Source organism: Mesoplodon bidens (assembly GCF_964165515.1).
Source record: "Mesoplodon bidens genome assembly, chromosome: 13".
Lineage (NCBI taxonomy): Eukaryota > Metazoa > Chordata > Mammalia > Artiodactyla > Ziphiidae > Mesoplodon > Mesoplodon bidens.
In genome coordinates, this window is record NC_138169.1 from 47,474,528 (window position 1) to 47,493,814 (window position 19,287).

Here is a 19,287-nt window from a genome sequence, read left to right on the forward strand (position 1 = left end):
CCACCTCCAAATACCATCACATAAGGGGTTAGGGCTTCAACATGAATTTTTGGGGACACAAACATTCAGCCCATAACAATAAGTATGTAATAATATAAATATAAGTAAGAATAGAGAGAAATAGCTAGTAAAACATACATATAAAACATGCAAATACAGTAATTATAGATATTAATTTGAACTCTATAGTGATGTATTATTTTTCTATCTTAACACAATGTCTGACATAGTGTAAGCTCTCAGTAAATACTTTTTGAATCAGTCTATTAGCAAATTTCTCAACTGATGGTCCCCCATGCAAAGAAGATGTGGAGGAACTGGCACACTGGGATGGTGTTAGTGGTAGAATTTACACATTACAAAGCAATTTGGTAGTGGCATCTTATCTCTCCTTATAATAAATTTCATAATTTCTCTGAGAAGACTCCTTTGAGCTATCCAAGCAGAGTCAATCACACCATCTTTTATATCACTAGACCACACTATCTCTGGACCACACCTCCATTGCTATAGATACCATATTATATTTCTTTGTTTATATGACTGATACTCATGAGATTGGGCATTCCTTAAGGGCGAGGGTTACATTCACAGGGCCTTACTAGAAACTCAGTACATGTGTCTTAGTTTGCTAGGGCTGTCATAACATAACACCATACACTGGGTGGCTTAGACAGAAATTTGTTTTCTCACAGTTCTGGAGGCTGGAAAGTCTGCCATCAAGGACCTTCAGGGTTCAGTTTCTGGTGAGGGCTCTCTCCCTGGCTTACAGACAGTCACACTCTCACTGTGTCCTCACATGGCAGAGAGAGAGAGATCAAGCATTCTAGTGTCTCTTCTTATAAAGGCACCAATCCCATCATGAGCGCACCACCCTCATGACCTCATCTAACCCTCATTACCTCCCAAATGTCCTGTCTACAAATACCATTACATTGGGGATTAGGGTTTCAACATATGCATTTGAGGGGGACAGAAAATCAGGCCATAACAATATGTTTAGGGGCTTCCCTGGTGGTGCAGTTTTGGGAGTCCGCCTGCCGATGCAGGGGACACGGGTTTGTTCCTTGTCCGGGAAGATCCCGCATGCTGCGGAGCAACTGGGCCCGTGAGCCATGGTTGCTGAGCCTGCGCGTCCGGAGCCTGTGCTCCGCAACGGGAGAGGCCACAACAGTGAGAGGCCCATGTACCGAAAAAAATAAAAAAAACAAAAAAAACAAAACAATATGTTTGTTGAACGGAAAAATGAGTGGTTGACAAGTGGATCAGAATACTCATGTTAGCTCCTCAGTATATCCTTTCCTCACTAATAAAGTCTATATGGGGAGCAAAATTATAGTAAAAAGCGCAACTTTATGTCTGAATTTGCTCATTACTATTTCCCCAGAACTTAGCACAGTGCATCTATGGGCACTCAATAAATATCTGATGAATAAATTAGTGAATAAATTGTAGTTTGAGAAGCATAGGCAAGATGTTCTTAACGAATAAAGTCTTCAAGCCAGATGCAGCTCTTCTTTTTAGAGAGAGACTTGTCAAGTGAGCCAAACTACTAGGCATCTTCTCTTCTAGACAGAGTTTTAAAGCAGTGAGCAGTCCAGTAACATAGCTCCTATGGGACAAGCAGTATTATTTCACCTTCATTTGGTGATATTAGAGGTATTGCACTAATTCTGAAGGACAACTATACATTGTATTTTACAGTTGCTGAGTTTAACTTGCTCCAGATTATACAGTGTAGTAATTTGCTGCAGAGTCACTGTAGACAACTAAATAAAACCCAGGTAATCAGATAAAATGAAGGAAATGTTTAGTTCTTATATCTACTATATTTTGATATGCCTCTAAATGTATTTCACTTTGTCCCCTTGACACATCCTTAATACATGCAAGAAGGTCAAAGTCTTATATATAAAATCATACTATGCTTTGACAGTATTTCAAGAGCGTGTTCTCCAGAAATTTCAGTCTCAAGGCTTTTTGATTTTAAAACTACTTTAGGGGGATTCCCTAGCAGTTCAGTGGTTAAGACTCTGCACTTCCATTGCAGGGGCCACAGGTTCAATCCCTGGTTGAGGAACTAAGAAACTGCAAGCCATGTGGCATGGCCAAAAATTTGTAATGAAATTTTTTTCCTAAAGTAGTCAAACTCTTAGAAACAGAAAATAGAATGGTTGTTGCCGGGGGCAGAGGGAGGGTGAAAAGAGGAGTTATTCAATGGATATAGAGTTTCAGTTTTGCAAGATGAAAAAATTCTAGAGACCTGTTGCATAGCAAGGTACATATAGTTAACATTATTGAACCATACAGTTAAAAATGGTTAAAATGGAAATTTTTAAAAATTTATTTATTTTAAAAATTATTTTATTTATTTATTTTTGGCTGCATAGGGTCTCTGTTTCTGCACGCGGGCTTTCTCTAGTTGCGGCAAGTGGGGGCTACTCTTCGTTGCATTGCACAGTCTTCTCATTGCAGTGGCTTCTCTTGTTGCGGAGCATGGGCTCTAGGTGCGTGGGTTTCAGTAGTTGTAGCACACGGGCTCAGTAGCTGTGGTGCACGGGCTTAGTTGCTCCATGGCCTGTGGGATCTTCCTGGAGCAGGTCTCAAACCCGTGTCTCCTGCATTGGCAGGCGGATTCTTAACCACTGTGTCACCAGGGAAGCCCAAAGGGGAAACTTTTATGCTTTTTTTTTTAACCACAGTAAACAAACAAACAAAATTGGTATGTGGGTAAACCAAATACCAATTTATATGCCGAATATATAGTTTCATGCCTCTCAGTTTGGGAAATTACAATTGTTGGTGAAATTTAGGAAAGAAGTATCATGTCACTGGTGAAGCCCTTGAGGTTTCAAAAATAACGTACTTAAATATAGAGACTGAACAATGCTTCTCCCTGTTGCTTTTTTTCCTCCACCCCCAGGTCTCTCTCCAGACTTCTGATAAACTTAGAGCACACAGCTTTGTTTGCTTGCTTTTTCCCCCATTTGCAGTTGTACATTCTCTTAGATATTTACTGATTTGAGTTGCCAGTCTGAGTTAGCATCACTTCTTTATAGGATTTTTGATGGAACTCTTAGGACGAGAAGGCAGTTCTTGTTTTTGTTATGGGTACTGTTGAAACCGAGCAGGATCCTGTGGGACCCTCCCAGGTACAATAGCCTTTCTGTGTCTCCCCATTTCTTGTTTGTAGGAAAAAGACTTCAGCCTCTTAGACCTTCTTTGGGTTCCAAAGGGCAGATTCAAACTGTTACTAATCAGGGAAATGAGGGAATGCAGAAACAAAGGAAAGGCAGTCAAGAAACAATAGTGCAGCAATGGGGCAGAGTTCTGGTTCCTCCTAGGGGGAAATATGCAAGGCAGTCTGGTATATATCTCTGAGTTCTTCTACAGAAACTAAGGCCCCCATTCAGTGTGGAGGATGGTAACTTCAGGCTGGGCACAAGCATGTGGACACCAGAATGATTGGAGCCAGAAGGCTTATAATTGGGATTCCTGGAACGCCACCCTGTTACCTTACCACCAACCAATCAGAAGAAAGTCACACACCCTGCAGCCCTCCCCCCAAATTTTGCCAATAAAAACTCTTCCCCAAAAACCATAAGGGAGTTTGGGCTTTTTGAGCACGAGCTGTCCGTCTCCTTGCTTGGCTCTTCAATAAACCTTTCTCTGCTCCAAACTCTGATGTTTTTGCTTGTTTGGTCTTACTGTGCACCAGGCACAGGAATTTGGGTTTGACAACACTGTTGTTTTTCACACTAAATATCCTGAGCTTAAATAATTTCGCATTTGGAGACCACCAGGAGGGAAGAGTTTGCCTGAAACAAACTAGAGGACAAACTTCCAGCAAGTTCCAACAGCATGGCACCACAGTGACTTCTCTGCCATCCTGTGAGCCACAGCTGGGCCCTCTCCAGCAAGGTCTCGACAAAGGTCTGGAAGTGGGGGTAGAGTCCTTCTTTGGGTACCCTATCTCAACCCTGTGTTATTATTATTTTTCTTTTAAATATGGAATGCATCATGAATTCGAGTGTCATCCTTGCACAGGGGCCATGCTAATCTTCTCTGTATTGTTCTGATTTTAGTACATGTGCTGCTGAAGCAAGCACTCAACTCTATATTCTTTAGAGTTCTCTTTTTTTACTTTAATTTTTGTTGGAGTATAGTTGATTTAGCATGTGGTGTTAGTTTCAGGTGTACAGTAAAGTGAATCAGTTATACATATACATACGTCCACTCTTTTTCAGCTTCTTTTCCCATATAGACCATTACAGAGTACTGAGTAGAGTTCCCTGTGCTATAATAAGGACCTACTGGTCCTTATTAGTTTTCTATTTTACCTATAGTAGTGTGTATATGTCAATTCTGATCTCCCAATTTATCCCCTCCCCCTTTACTTCTCATGTTAATCCCCTAGTAAAGTTAAAAATTCTTCATATTAAACTTTCTCTGTTCAAATAATTGTCGGTTCAAATCCCTTTCCTGATTGGACCCAGACTGAAAATCAGATACTCTTAAATTTTCCTGAGTACCTTCAATAAAGTACAACAAGAAATTTGCATGCTCTCATTGAGATTTTCCTGGATGCAGGTAGAGAAAAAGAAGAATTGGAAAGTGAGAATGCTGAGGTCCAGATCAAGAAAGTAATCATCTGCTGGACCGAAGTGAAGAGCTCAAGTTCCCTGATTCACTTCCCTTTCTGTGCTTAAGATTACAGCGTTGACTGAGAAAGGGTGAGATCCTGGCCCCTGGGGAGGAATGAATGGAGAATTTGGGGTACCCTGCCTCGCTGAGCTGTACCACAGTGCCACACACTGGCTCCCCTCCTGACAAACAGGCTGGCAATGCCATGGCAAAGTATATTGGACTGGAGTTCAGTCTGGGGGATAGAATGATATTCTAGAAGATAGAGAGCAAGAGTTCTCTGCCAGCCCAGCCAGTTTCTTCATCTACACTGTCCTAAGACAAAGTTTGTCAAAAGGAGTGCCCTGGATATGTGTTATCCCCAGAGTTGCTGCTAACAAATAGAAAATCTGAGGGTCGCCCAGTCTTGTCTCTTCAATTTAGCAGCCCCATGACCTGACACATTTTTTGGTGTTTACTGTAAGGAAGTTCCCCTAAAATGAAACTGATAAACAGATGACTACAGTTTTATCAGAAATGTAGCACCAGCAGAAACCCAACCTGTGACAGGCCTGTGATTCATTAAAATCAACGGGGCAGGGGCTTCCCTGGTGGCGCAGTGGTTGAGAGTCCGCCTGCCAATGCAGGGGACACAAGTTCGAGCCCCGGTCTGGGAAGATCCCACATGCCGCGGAGCGGTTAGGCCCGTGAGCCATGGGCGCTGAGCCTGCGCGTCCGGAGCCTGTGCTCCGCAACGGGAGAGGCCACAACAGTGAGAGGCCCGCGTACCACACACACACAAAAAATCAACGGGGCAGCATTTACCAAAATTCATCAAACTAGATGATCAAAGTAGGTGCATTTTATCGTACATAAATAATACTTCAATAAAGTTGATTTTTAAAAATAAATAAAAAGTAAAAATAAAATCAATAAGGCAGAATGTCCTAATTCCTTAGAGTCTCAAGAAGAGTCTCATTTTGGTACCCCAATACCTTTAACAAAAAATGAATTGCAAACGAGATAGACCCCTTCCTTCTCCTTAGACAGGCTAGTCTATGCTAATGCCCTTTTAGGTGTTCCCCTGGCAACAGTAATTATCCCAGCAAGTAATATCAGAGAGCCAGATTCATTGACAATGGGATTCTTACCACTCTCAAGTCAACCATGAGACTCAGTGGTTCTCTGCTTTGCTTCATTAACTCTGTCCAACAGCAGACAGTACATATTCCATGGTTCCTTCTCCTTTCTCCACATTCTAAATGGAAATTCTTATTGTAGTTGTATTTGTTTTGCATTGTGACACATGAGAGGTGGTTGATAGGGATTACATTTATGATTTAGCCTAAGACTGCAGGATGGGACTTCCCTGGTGGTCCAGTGGGTAAGACTCCAAACTCCCAATGCAGGGGACCCAGGTTCGATCCCTGGTTGGCGAACTAGATCCCACGTGCGTGCCTCAACTAAGACCTGGCACAACCTAAATAAATAAATAAATAAATATTTTTAAAAAGTCATTACCATATGCAGAGAGTGAGAAAGCAAATGTGGCAAAATATTAATTTAAAAAAAAAACACTGCAGGATGATGAGATATTAAAACTGGACCAGGGGAATTCCGTGGCCATCCAGTGGTTGGGACTCCGCACTTTCACTGCCAAGGGCATGAGTTCAATCCCTGGTGGAGGAACTAAAATCCCACAAGCCGTGGGGCACGGCCAAAACAAACAAACAAAAGCAAACAAACAAAACTGGACTAGATTAAGACTCAACTAAAGGAAGAAGTAAGAGATATTGCACTGGAAAAAATAGTAGTCTTGTGACATTGCCTCTAGAAGCACAGCTGGAAGGGGCTTTGGATTGTCTCCTTTTGAGGAAGTACAAATGCATATGTATTGAGTGGGAAATGGCTGGAATAATTAACTTTAAGAACAGAAAGAAGAGTGTTTATGTTCTGGACTGTTCTTCTATTTCCTTAAAAATTAGACTTTGTTTGCTTTTAAAAACTGGTGTGAAGCTTTTGCCTCCACTGTTATACTGGAACTAATCTTGTAATAGTTGCCTTCATCCTGGCTGTGAGCCCAGAACCGAACAATGCCCAGAAGATGTCAATAAATGTGTGAAGTAAATGAAAGAAAAAAAGGAAAAAGAAAAAGGGAGGAGGAGGAAGGGAGAAGGTGGGTAGGACAAAGGACGGGGAGAGGGATCTTTTTCTTCTATAACTTTCAAACATCATCAAAGAAAATTTGGAATGTGAGTTGATTTGTTGAAATCTCTTGCCATTTCTGGTCTAATCTATAGCTCTGCCTCTGAGGACAGCATAGTTTATCCAGTGAAACAACTTCAGCTGCATTCAGAATATGTTTTTCACTGCTGGTTTGCTCTCTACAGATTGGCTTTCTATGCTTGGTGAAGGAAGGAGGTGGCTGCCCCACAGCTCCTGTTAACATACCTTCCAAGTTAGTGTAAGCAGATAAATAAGGGGGTCTCCAGAGAAAGAGAACCAGAAACTGCTTTCTTGACATAAGAGAAGCCATTTTGGTCTCAGACGTTTTGTGATCTGAGCCTGGCCACAATGCTTGCCCTTGAACAGGTCTCAGTATTAATGATCATAAGGGAACAAGGGAATTCAGGAAGAGAGAAAAGCGCAGTGATAAAGCAGAGTCCTAGTTCCTCCTCAAGGGATATACATAATAATATATCTTTCAGTGCTGCAGGAACTAAGCACCCCCCACCCCCCCGCCCCGCCCTGACCAGGTGCAGGATGGAAGAAATGTGATGTTGACCCTCCTGACTTCAATCAACTAAATGTTGGACTCTGTCAACCTTTGCTCCAATTGTATGCTGAATTCTCCTCTGCTCAAGCCCCTTCACGAATATGCATGTACCCTTAGCTTAAAACTTCCCCAGTTTTGCTGTTCACGTAGACAGTGCTTTAGGAGAGATCCCTGGTGTTCTCCTTACTTGTTGCAAGTAATAAGTCCTTCCTTCTCCCAACCTTTGGCTTGGTTGTGTCTATTGGCTAGATACACACCAAGAGGCGAACCCAGTTTTCTGGCAACATTAATGCACTTAATGGAGACTGATTAGAATATAGGGATCTCAATTCCATATTCTTGAAACTGTGACAGTCTCAAGTTGGGACTATACACACCTCTATGCTAATCGATTTGTAACATGGAGGTTTTACTTCACAGGATACATAGGCCCAATGGGGTTACTAATAGGAATATTATTTAAAACGACAGCTGTATAATAGTATATAAAAATGCTGCTGATATGGAATTAAATGTAAGGTAAATAGTATGAAAATGCATATTTATAATGACATTTATGAAGGAGTTGAAATTTAACTGTCCCAAACCAGGGTAGACTAAAAAGGTGAATTCCTTTATTTTCTATGTTTAATTAGACCTCACTTTTGAGTTTCCACTTGTGCTAATTTGCAGAGATGTGAGGAGGGAATTTAAACTTGCAATGGAAAGTAACTCAGTTCCTTCTCTTCTGAGAAGTAGAACCACTTTTGCAGTGTTTTTTTCTCCTTTACCTTCCCCTTGTCCTTCTAAAGTGTTGATTCAGTTAGGAAAATGGGTCAGGGTCCAATCAGGAAAGAAAGCTCTCAATAAGTAGTTCAAAAGAAAATGTTTAATACAGAAAATTAATTACAAAGATGTCAAAATTGCTGAAAGACCAAGTGTGATAGCAAGGCAAGCACAGAAGCCACTGAGAAAAGGCAGGGACTGTCCAGCAGCAACTGGGACCATAGAGGGAAGGGTAGTCTCCCAGAAGCTGGAACTGAAACAGGAGGGAAGGAGGCAGGGCACAACCTTTAAAAGAATGATATAGCCATAGGACATGACAAAAACTGGTTAGAACTAACTAGATCCAAGATGGCAGAAGATTTGACTTCCATTGGACTTTGAGCCTCATTATACGTTCATTGTAATACATTAGCATAAGCTAAGTGACACACACACCAGCACAAAGACAGTTCTGAGGCCAACCATCAAAGATCAAAAAGTGGGAGGTGGCCCAATTCCTGGAAATCTCCACCCTTTCCCCAAAATAGTTGGAATAATCCTCCCCTTCATTAGCCTATGAAATTATCCAGCCCATAAAAACTAACCATGCCATATTTCTGTGCCTCTTGCCTTCTGAGATGGCCTACACTCTGTGTGTGGAGCATGTTTCTCTCTAAATAAATCCACTTCTTACCTATCACTTTGTCTCTCACTGAATTCTTTCTGTGATGAGACATCAAGAACCTGAGCTTCGGACTTCCCTAGCCGTCCCGTGGTTAAGACTCCTCACTCCCAATGCATGGGGTCCAGATTCATCCCTGGTCGGGGAACTAGATCCCGCATGAATGCCACAACTAAGAAGCCTGCATGCCGCAACTAAGAAGTCCCCATGCTGCAACAAGGACCCCGGATGCTGCAACTAAGACCCAGAGCAGCCTAATTAATTAATTAATTAAAAACAAAAAAGAACCTGAGCTTCATTAAGTCCTGAGACCACGTGTGTGATCTCAATTAAAAGATGGTGGGGGGGCTTCCCTGGTGGCGCAGTGGTTGAGAGTCCGCCTGCCGATGCAGGGGACGCGGGTTCGTGCCCCTGTCCGGGAGGATCCCACATGCCGCGGAGAGGCTGGGCCCGTGAGCCATGGCCGCTGGGCCTGCGTGGGAGAGGCCACAACAGTGAGAGGCCCGCGTAATGCAAAAAAAAAAAAAAAAAAATGGTGGGTTCAAGTCCCAATCTGAGGTCCACAGTTTCAGAAACATGGAAGAAATGAGGCCACTGCCAGAAGCAAAGAGAGGGTAAAATTCTGTCACCCAATTGCAATGCGTGTGTTTAGGGGGGTGTTTCCCATATGCTAAACAATTCTCAGATATCAGCTGCAAGTCCTACAATTCAACTCAATTCTGATATCTACCTGAATATAGTGCCAGATCCCACAGGTTAAGGGCTCAGTCCTACAAGACTGCCCATCCCCCTGCCCACTTCAGACACCAAATCAAAAGTCCAGGTTGTCACTTGTGCTTCTGACCCATTAGCTATAAATCAGAGGTTCCCACTACTCCTTACTTGGGTTTGATTAATTTGCTAGAGTGGCTTACAGAACTCAGGAAAGCAGTTTACTCACTAGATTACTGGTTTATTATAAAAGGATATATACAACTCAGGAACAACCAGATGAAGCGATGTGTAGGGCAAAGGATGGGGGAAAGGATGTGGAGCTTCCATGCTCTCTAACCAGGCCACTTTCCTCAGTTTCCATGTGTTCACCAAGTCAGAAGCTCTCTAAACCCTGTCCTTTGGGGCTGTTATGTAGGCTTCATTACAGAGGCATCATTGAGTAAATCATTAACCATTGGTGAGGGAACTCAAACTCCAGCCCCTCCCTCCCTGGAGGTCTGGGTGTGGTACTAAAAGTTCCAACCCTTTAAGCACTTGGTTGGTTCCTCTGGAGACCAGCCTCCAACCTCTGGGGCTTTCCCAAAGTCACCTTAGTAACATAAAAAAAGATACCTTTACTGTTCTTATCAAGTAGGAAATTCAAAAGGTTTTTAGGAGAGCTCTGTGCCCAAAACAGGAACAAAGACCAAATACATATTTCTTATTAGAAATCACAATATCACAGAGGGAGAAATACCTTGACTTCTTCCTTCCTTTTTCCTTCCAGTTTCTCTTCAATGACCCCCACTGGTTGAATATAGCAAGAAGTCAGTTGGTAAGGGAAAATGCGATACAGTTTGCAAGGGTTAACTCCAGCAATACAGAGCAGAATAGAGGACTGGGGGGGCAGGGCGGGGGGAACAGATCTGGTAGTCATTAAGCAAATACCTAGCTCAGATACTCTGAGCTACAAATAACAGAAGAGCCAACTGAGAATGGCTTAAACTATTAGAAAGGTTTAACAGGAGGTAGGGTAGGGAATTCCCCAGCAGTCCAGTGGTTAGGACTTCACTGTAGGGCGGTTTCAGGTTGTTGAGATTAATGCTCAATTATATCAAGGACCTCCGTACTTCAATCTTTCAGCTCTGACATCTTCAGTCCTTTGGCTTATCCTCTGGCTTGTTCTTTTCATGGTTTCATGATGGTTGCAGAGTTTCAGGCAGCGTAGATGGACAGAAGAACATCCAGAAGTAGCATGGAATTATTTATTCCTATTTGTTTTTTGATCAGCAAAGAAAAGCACTTGCTGAAGCCCCTCAGAAGAATTCCTGTCACACCTCCTTGATCATAATTGGGTCACAGGCCCAGGCCTAAATGTGTAAGAAGAAATAATCCATCCAGATTGGCTCATCTCAATCATGGGTTTCCCCCTTGAGCTGAGAATAAGGGTTACCTCCTAAAAAGATAGAGCTGGAAGAAAAATAGAAGCTACCTAAACAAAAATCATGATTTGTTAGAGTGGGGGTTGGAAGTAGGATTTATGAATGCTTGTTGGGAATTCCCTGGTGGTCCAGTGGTTGGGACTCTGTGCTTTCACTGCTGAGGGTGTGGGTTCAATCCCTGTTCGGGGAACTAAGATCCTGCAAGCTGTGCAGTGTGGCCAAAAAAAAAAGAATGCTTGTTGATAGGAACATGGTGCCTATTATGGTTTCCCTTTCACATTTTTATTCACTTGAACTCCTTCTTACTTAGCCTGAGGCATCCATCTGTCTGTGTGTGTGTGTGCGCGCGCGCGTGCGTGCGTGCTGGGGTGAAGAGGGGAAAAGAAGAAATTAGTATTAATTTAACAGGAATGTAAAGAACTTTGCTTTTTTTTGGAAAAAAAAGAACATTTCCAAAACAAGCTTAAACAATTAAATTATATGCATTCAGTGAATAGGTTATTTATGTACATGATCAGGAGTAATATTGAAAATATTTGGACCTCCCTGGTGGCTCAGTGGTTAAGAATCTGCCTGCCAGTGCAGGGGACATGGGTTTGAGCCCTGGTCCAGGAAGATCCCACATGCCGCGGAGCAACTAAGCCTGTGCACCACAACAACTGAGCCCACTAGCCACAACTATTGAGACTGCACTCTAGAGCCTGCGAGCCACAACTACTGAAGTCCATGTACCACAACTGCTGAATCCTGCGCGTCTAGAGCCTGTGCTCCACAAGAGAAGCCACCGCAGTGAGAAGCCCCCATTCGCCGCAACTAGAGAAAGCCCGCGCGCAGCAACAAAGACCCAACACAGCCAAAAATAAATAAATAAATAAAATTTAAAAAAAAATTAAAGAAAAGAAAATATTTAACAACTGGAACCAAATGGGCACTGGCCATTCAGAACAGACTATTGACCAATCAGGGGCCAGGCTGAAAAGGACTAGTAGAGCTGCACGGCTGCCAAGCAGCTGAAGGTCAGCACCGCACATGGTACTAATTTAAAAAGATACAGAAGGGTAGACAGTGAAAGATGAGCCTCTCTTCTATTCCATCTCCCAGCTTCCCCGTTGACTTCTTCAAAGGCAGTCAATTTTACCAGCAAAACTTTGAAGGTTTTGTAACAAGACAAAGCCAGGCTTTGTCAAGAAAGTAATTAATTTTCTAAATTCACTTATCTCCCCCTTTAGTATGTTAATTACCTGGCTAGGTAGACTTGACTGAAGAGTTTTACATATGGGAGCACCCAATCAGCCCAATCAGCCATAAACAGCAAGGGGAAAGGTCCATTCTTTCCAGTCTAAGGGATTGTGAAATAAAATTCATATTTTATGGCAAGACAAAAATGTAAACATAAAAAATTCTTCTCTGCCCTTTGGCTTCCTCTCTCCCACCACTGTGCATCATGTATCTGCATTATGCATCGACCGAACCTCCCCCATCAGCAGGAATACCTGTTGAACCATAAGGAATAATGTTCTCCTTAGCATCAACATGACAGCTCCTTAAAAGATAACGTTCCTCCTTGAGCTTGTAAGGGGTCACGTGACCCACCATGATGACATGACACTTAGATCTGGATTATGTAAACTGTCAGTAATGTCATTTGATGTATTGTCCTCTGTCTCAAAAAACTTATAAAACTGTGCCTTGACTTCTGATAGGCAGAACAGTTCTCAGAGCTTTTTGAGATACTCTTCCCAGGTCATAATCCTCAAATTTGGCTCGAATAAAATTTTCCATTTCTTTCTTAGATCGACTGATTAATTTTCATCAACAGGATTATGGTTGGAACAAAAAGTTGAAGAAAGGTGTGTTGAGGAGAGGAGGTTGAGAGGAGAGATGAGCGCTGGGGACAAGGCCTTGACCCGGGCAAGACAGGCCAGAGTAGCCCTCACCAGCAGGTACCAGCAGCACAATGCCCAAGACTCACTGCATTTTAGAGAGCAGCCAAAATTATCTTCTCTGCAGAAAAGTCCAGCAAGAATTCAAAGGAGACCTGCAGGACCAAGATTCCCCAGTAGTGTCTCAAATTCATGTCGGCTACCCTTTGTCCTTCCTCTTATTCCAGATGCCATTTTGAGGGGAGCCGACTGAGGGAAATGGACTATTAACAGATTGAGTGTTTTAACCTAAACTTAAAGGAAATGTTTAAATTATTTCAACAGACTAAGTTTATAAAGCTGGTCTAACATTTAGGGTTTTCCCCCTATGCCCCAAACCTGAGGAGGTTTTATTTACACAGCTGAACGTAATTGGAGTAAATCTGTGATGCTGCCCTAAAAATATCAAGTAGTTTTTTGTATGAAATGCTGCCAAGACAGAAGATTGTGTCTTTTGGCATTTATGGTTTATTTTTCTAAGCTTAACTCTCAGTGGGTAACTACATTTTCCTTATACCCACATTTTTGATGTATTTCCACATATGGCCAACTATATGCTTACATGTATGTCAACTGCTTATTTGAGTCTCAGAGTATATGAGAAGTAATACAAACATGTTTGGATTAGGGCATGAGTAAGGCTGCCATTAGAGAAAGAATGAAGCAAGTAAAATTGTAAGTCACAAAATTAATGTTCTGGTTAAGGATTCTTAATGAGTAAAGGGAAACATTCTAGTAAGCAGAAAATACCACTTCCTAAAGTGGTCAAAATAAGGAAAATATGATTGGGAATATATTATTGAAAATGTGAAATTTGGAATCCAAGAACCATTTTATAAGAGAATTTGAAAAGCACCTGGACTACTGCGATTAAGTACCCCCCCATCAAGCACTCTTCCTCCTCCCAAGAAATCTGAAGCTAAAATTAGCCTTCTTGCTCTGCCTTGTTACGGAGGAAAGGGAGAAAAAAAATACAAAATGTAGTTTGGTGGTGGAGGGAATTCGCTGTTCATTGGACAAATAATTCAGTGAGTATTACTCTAGGAATTGTCATTTAAAGATGAACATTAAGACCCATTTCCTCCATGAGGTTTTCTCTAAGTCCATACAAATCCAATCGTTCTTCTTCCTAGCCTCATTATAGTCACTGTTAATGAAAAATTTAATACTTCGGCAAATACCATTTTTTGTCCTTTCATTTTGATAGATATCCAAGAGTATAAATGAATTGAGAGCAAAGTTCATGACACCTGCATAACATCTAACACAGTGCCAAGGACACCGTAGACAATAAATGACAGAATTGAATTAACTAGGCCTTTCAGTGGCTTCTATGATTTATTTTGTTCACAGCGGAAAGCTTTAACAAAGCATGCTAATGAAACCTTTTTCTTTTCTGAAGCAAACTGAGGATGCTTTATAATGTTCTAGATTTCTTTAGCTCCATTCATGTGGTTGTGACCTCACCTTATAGATCTATCAATTGTGTGGATATATCTCGGAATTAAGGGCCCATTTAAAAAAAAAAGAAAAAGAAAGAAACATTTGGGACTTCCCTGGCAGTCCAGTGGTTAAGACTACGCACTTCCACTGCAGGGGGCACAGGTTCAATCCCTGGTCCGGAACTAAGATTCCCACATGCACCATGGCCAAAACCAAACCAAAACAAACAAACACAAGAGCATTTAAATTACTGAAGAACGGTGAAATGCCTAGGTTCACGCTTCCACCTCATTCTTCTTCAAAGCTATCAACAAAACAAAGGTGTTGGTGGAAAACCGCATCTGCGACTGTAACTCGTCACTCACACTGTGTTAAGGTCTAAAGCTGAAACCCTCTCAAGGGGGCTTTAATTTTTCCTCTCCGAAGGATTAAAATCCCATAACGGATTATTACATTAACACACCTTGACATGAACCAAACATTCTGACAAGGGCAACAACAAGGACCAAAAAATTTAATACCATGTAATGCTATTTTTTTTTTTTTTTTTTTTTTTGCAGTGCGCGGGCCTCTCACTGCTGTGGCCTCTCCCGTTGCGGAGCACAGGCTCCGGACGCGCAGGCTCAGCGGCCATGGCTCACGGGCCCAGCCGCTCCGCGGCATGTGGGATCCTCCCGGACCGGGGCACGAACCCGTGTCCCCTGCATCGGCAGGCGGACTCTCAACCACTGCGCCACCAGGGAAGCCCTGTAATGCTATTTTTTGAGGGAAAATTCCTGAAAACCCCAATATATTTGATAGGAGTGGCTCAAAGGGGGATCCCTGCTCTAGGGAAGCTGGGGGTACAGCGAACACCCAGCTGTTGATGTCACAAGCTGCTGCATACGTCACAAGCCGTTTGCTACGGAGGCCGCCCTCCACCCCCTCATCGGGCCCGCGCTCGCCGCCTTATGTTCGGTGACCTGCCGGGCAGGCTGCAGGCGGCGCGATGCCGCGGTGGGATCCACGTGCACCATGAGCCTCGGGCCCGGCCCTGTTTAAGGTCGATGGGCCCAGCACACTCCACCCGCCACTCCGCCCCCGGCCTCAGCTGCGAAGGGGTCAGCGGCTAGACAAGAAGCCGGAGGACGGCGCCCGGCTTCTCTACCAACGCTAGCCCGTGAAGCTGGCTCACCTAAGTGAGCGTCTACGCAAGCGGAGTGTAGGGGCGGGGCGGGGAGCCGCGGAAAAGCGTAGGTTGCGGCCGAAAGCCGGCTGCGCGGGTAGGGGGCTCGGGGAGGGGGGTGGGGAAAAGGAGCCGAAAGGCCGGGGAAAAGGACGCCGGAGGCGCAGAAGAGGGCTGAGTCGCGGCTGCCTTGCGGAGCCAGGTAAGGGAGTGGCCTCAGGCGGGGTCGCCCTTCGCGGGCGCTCGTGGAAACGTCAGTGAGGCCAATCGCCGGGCTTTCGGCCGCCGCCTCCCGCCCAGCGCCGCCTCCCCGTCCTGCCCCGGCAAGAGCAGCAACCCGGCGATTTACCCTCGCCCGGCGCGTGCGGCCGTAGCGTCTCGGCGTTCTGTCCCGCCCCTCCAGGGCCCCGCCTCCTTCCTGGCGCGAGCCGCTTCCTGACGCGATTCCCCGCCCCCTCCTGGTTCACACAGGGAGTCGGGCCACGGGTCGACGCTGCCACCTGGGCCGCTGCCGCCGCCATAACCTCGTCCCCCATCTCCCGCCATGGCGGAGGAGCTCTCCGCGGCCACGTCCTACACCGAAGATGATTTCTACTGCCCCGTCTGTCAGGAGGTGCTCAAAACGCCCGTACGGACCGCGGCTTGTCAGCACGTGTGAGTAGACGCCCCCTCCCCCGCGCGGAGCCGGGTGGTCATTTAGGCCCCTCACCCCGCCCCGGACCCTGGGCTGCGGCCTGGCGGGAGCGGAGCCCGCCACGGCCTCCCCGGGCGCCGCTCGGCGCCGAGGGCCCGTTCGCGGCCGGTCGGAGGCCAGGCCGCCCTCCCCGCGAACTCCCGGCCCGCTCCCTGCGCCTGGCCCCTCAGCCGGAGCTCCCGGGCCCCGGAGCTGCCTCGTTGCCGCGTCCCCGGGGCAGTGCCCAGGCCCGTCCTTGGGCCCCGAGGCCCCTGTCTTCTCCTGCAGGCCCAGGAGGAATTGCAGGGAATGTGGAGGCTTTTTGTTTCCTAGCAACCTGAGTGAAGGCTGGGGTGTCGGGTGTCAGAACCGGCCAGAGGTGCCCGCAAGGCCCGCTCGCCCGGCTCCGCGACCCGCCCCGCTTTCAAGTCTCCCTTTTCCTTTCAGAACCTTGGCCCATCCTTTCCAGATCGAGGAGCTCTCTTCTAACTTAACCTTTCAGACCCGCTTCACAGACCACGCTTGAAAGTGTTTCGATGCGTTCAAAATTCAGTGCAGGTTGGAATGACCTAGAATGGGTTTGCTTCCCTCATATGTTAGAACTGACAGGATTTCCGGGTATTGAAGTGATAGTTTCCCTTTGTTTTACCCGTCTGCTTATTACTTGAATACTACAAGGGTGGAGATGAGAAAGATAGACCGCTGTTGTGAGGAATGAACTGAAATTAAGGCAGTAATCCTAGGGGTGATGGAGAACACAGAGGGATTCGGTGAGGTGGCCTGGTGCTGTTAGGAAGAACTTCGATAATTAGTATAGACTCGTAGGGTGTCCGTAAGGGTTAGAAGGAGCCTTTCTGGTAAAGGTGTATAGCATTTCTGACACACCTGGCTGCTGACCGGAGTCCCTGGGGAGCTTTTTAAGTAAACATGCCAGTTCCCAGGCTCCATTACAAACTTATAAAGAATTTCTGGCAGCTGAGGCTTGGAAATCTCTATTTGAAAAAGTACACCCAGGCTTGAAAGTTCTGTGTGCTTACAAATAGCTGAAAAGAGTCGAACAAGTTTCTAAATCGATTTCTCCTTCGACCTTTATTTTGGGGAGGGGCGGTTCTATAATTTTGTAAAGAATGGGTTGTTGAATTTGGGTTTTTTTTTTTTTTTTTTTTTTTTTTTTTTGCGGTACGCGGGCCTCTCACTGCTGTGGCCTCTCCCGTTGCGGAGCACAGGCTCCGGACGCGCAGGCTCAGCGGCCGTGGCTCACGGGCCCAGCCGCTCCGTGGCATGTGGGATCTTCCCGGACCGGGGCACGAACCCGTGTCCCCTGCATCGACAGGCGGACTCTCAACCACTGCGCCACCAGGGAAGCCCGAACTTGGGGTTCTTAATCACAAACTTCCTTACAGTTGTTTCTTGAGACCCACTCGTGTCACTCCGATCCCCAGTCTTACCTGCACTGTTATCTACCTTATTCCTAGTGGTAGTGGTTGTGTGAGCCCAAGAGTATGTGACTTTTCACCATAGAAGTTACGCCAGTTATATTTTTGCCGCTTATGAGAGATGAATGACAATCTTATTCCTTTATCATTTGGTGCAACAAATGCAGATTGTTAGAAAAATATCTTGAGATGTTTAGGGAGCAGTGTATACTTTTTAGTCTTTAATCTGTTAGTGTTTATTATAACTTGATGCCTTTTCTGTGCTTGGGCTGGCAGTGGGTGGAAGACAGGGAGGGGAGGAGGGCACAGTGAGACAGTAGGTCTTTTCCGGACAGAATCATTTCAATTACCTGTTGGGTGTTTGACCTCATAGAACTCATTGTAATCTCTAGTTCCCCTCAAAATTCCGTGCAGTTTGCTCTAGTTCACTTCCCTCGTGAGACATTTTATTAAATCAAACTGTAGTTTTGGCTTGACCTCAAGGCTGTGGAAAAGCGAGTGAAGATGATTGTTGAGGGCTTTTCTTAAATCACCTCCCTGGGCTGGGATGTGGAAAGAAAATAATGGAGTAGGTTTTGTTAGGAGAACTGGACACCTACTACTCACCTTCCTCCATCCCCTCATTTACCAGCATTGTCCCCTCTCAGATGCACACACAGTTGCTCAAAGGTTCTGGCTAAACAGTAAATTAAGGTGGATGGAGAAAAAGTTTTCTTTGGAAAGGGTGGTAATGGTGGAACAGGGTATTGATTGGGAGGAGTTTGGTGGGGAAATAGAATTCTGTTTTAAATAACCTAGTTTAGAATGTCATTTGCTTTTCCCTTTTTACAGAGGACAAACCTGTGCCTTTAAACAAATTTATATTTAGCTACAAAATTAATTTTTTGTTCATCAGTAGTGAGAGATGTGGTGATAAGAGCTTTCAGCCCCTGTGCCATTTCAACTGTAGTGAAGGATTTGCCCATTCTAGTAAAAGGAGCAAGTTCATTATCACTGGAAAAGCTTTACCAAAATATAAATTCCCATTTAATCCTCACTCATTCCTTCAAACAGCAATTGTCAGATGCCTTCTGTGTGTCAGGTACAGGGAATACAAAGTGCTCTTTCTCTGGGACTTCCCTGGCTGTCCAGTGGTTAAGACTCCACACTGGTTCGATCCCTGGTCGGGGAACTAAGGTCGCACATGTTGTGAGGCCAAAACAAAACAAAGTGCTCTTTCTCTGGAGAATGTTAATAGTCTAATGGAGAAGACCTATACATGAATGTGATTGGTACGGAAGAAATTGAGGAGGAGAATTTATGTGAGCCTTGAGAGCAGTTATCTAAATTAGCCTATGAGTGTAGGAGAGATTTCCTGGATGAAGTTATACTTTAGGTCAGAATTGGTATTCAGGGATTGTTGGGGAATACCCTGATTAGGTTTACAGCATATGCAGAGGTGAGGAGGGGTTACAGAGGATGACTGTGTCCCGATTACAAAGTTTGGCCAAAAGATGAGCGTGGTAGAGATGGAGCTTAGCGACAGTGGCAGGAATTTACTGTGTAAGCCAATTTGAACTTCTTCCTGAAAGCCATAGAGACCTACTGAATAATTTTGGCAGGGGAGCAGCATGGTCACATTTAAATTTTAGAATGCTTACTAATTACTAGCCTTGTCTAGCTTGGTACTGGTGAGACTAGTGAAGAGG

General features: G+C 44.6%; 1 protein-coding gene across 1 annotated transcript in view; it reads left to right on the top strand.

Annotated features, from left to right (window-relative positions):
- The first annotated feature begins 15,440 nt into the window (after nucleotides 1-15,440).
- Nucleotides 15,441-19,287, top strand: part of RNF138 (ring finger protein 138) — a 41,543-nt gene continuing 37,696 nt past the window's right edge. The window contains exons 1-2 of the mRNA XM_081251705.1: nucleotides 15,441-15,503; nucleotides 15,962-16,144. Coding sequence (XP_081107831.1) covers nucleotides 16,035-16,144 — 110 coding nt within the window. The 5' untranslated portion in view covers nucleotides 15,441-15,503; nucleotides 15,962-16,034. The remainder of the gene's footprint in view (nucleotides 15,504-15,961; nucleotides 16,145-19,287) is intronic.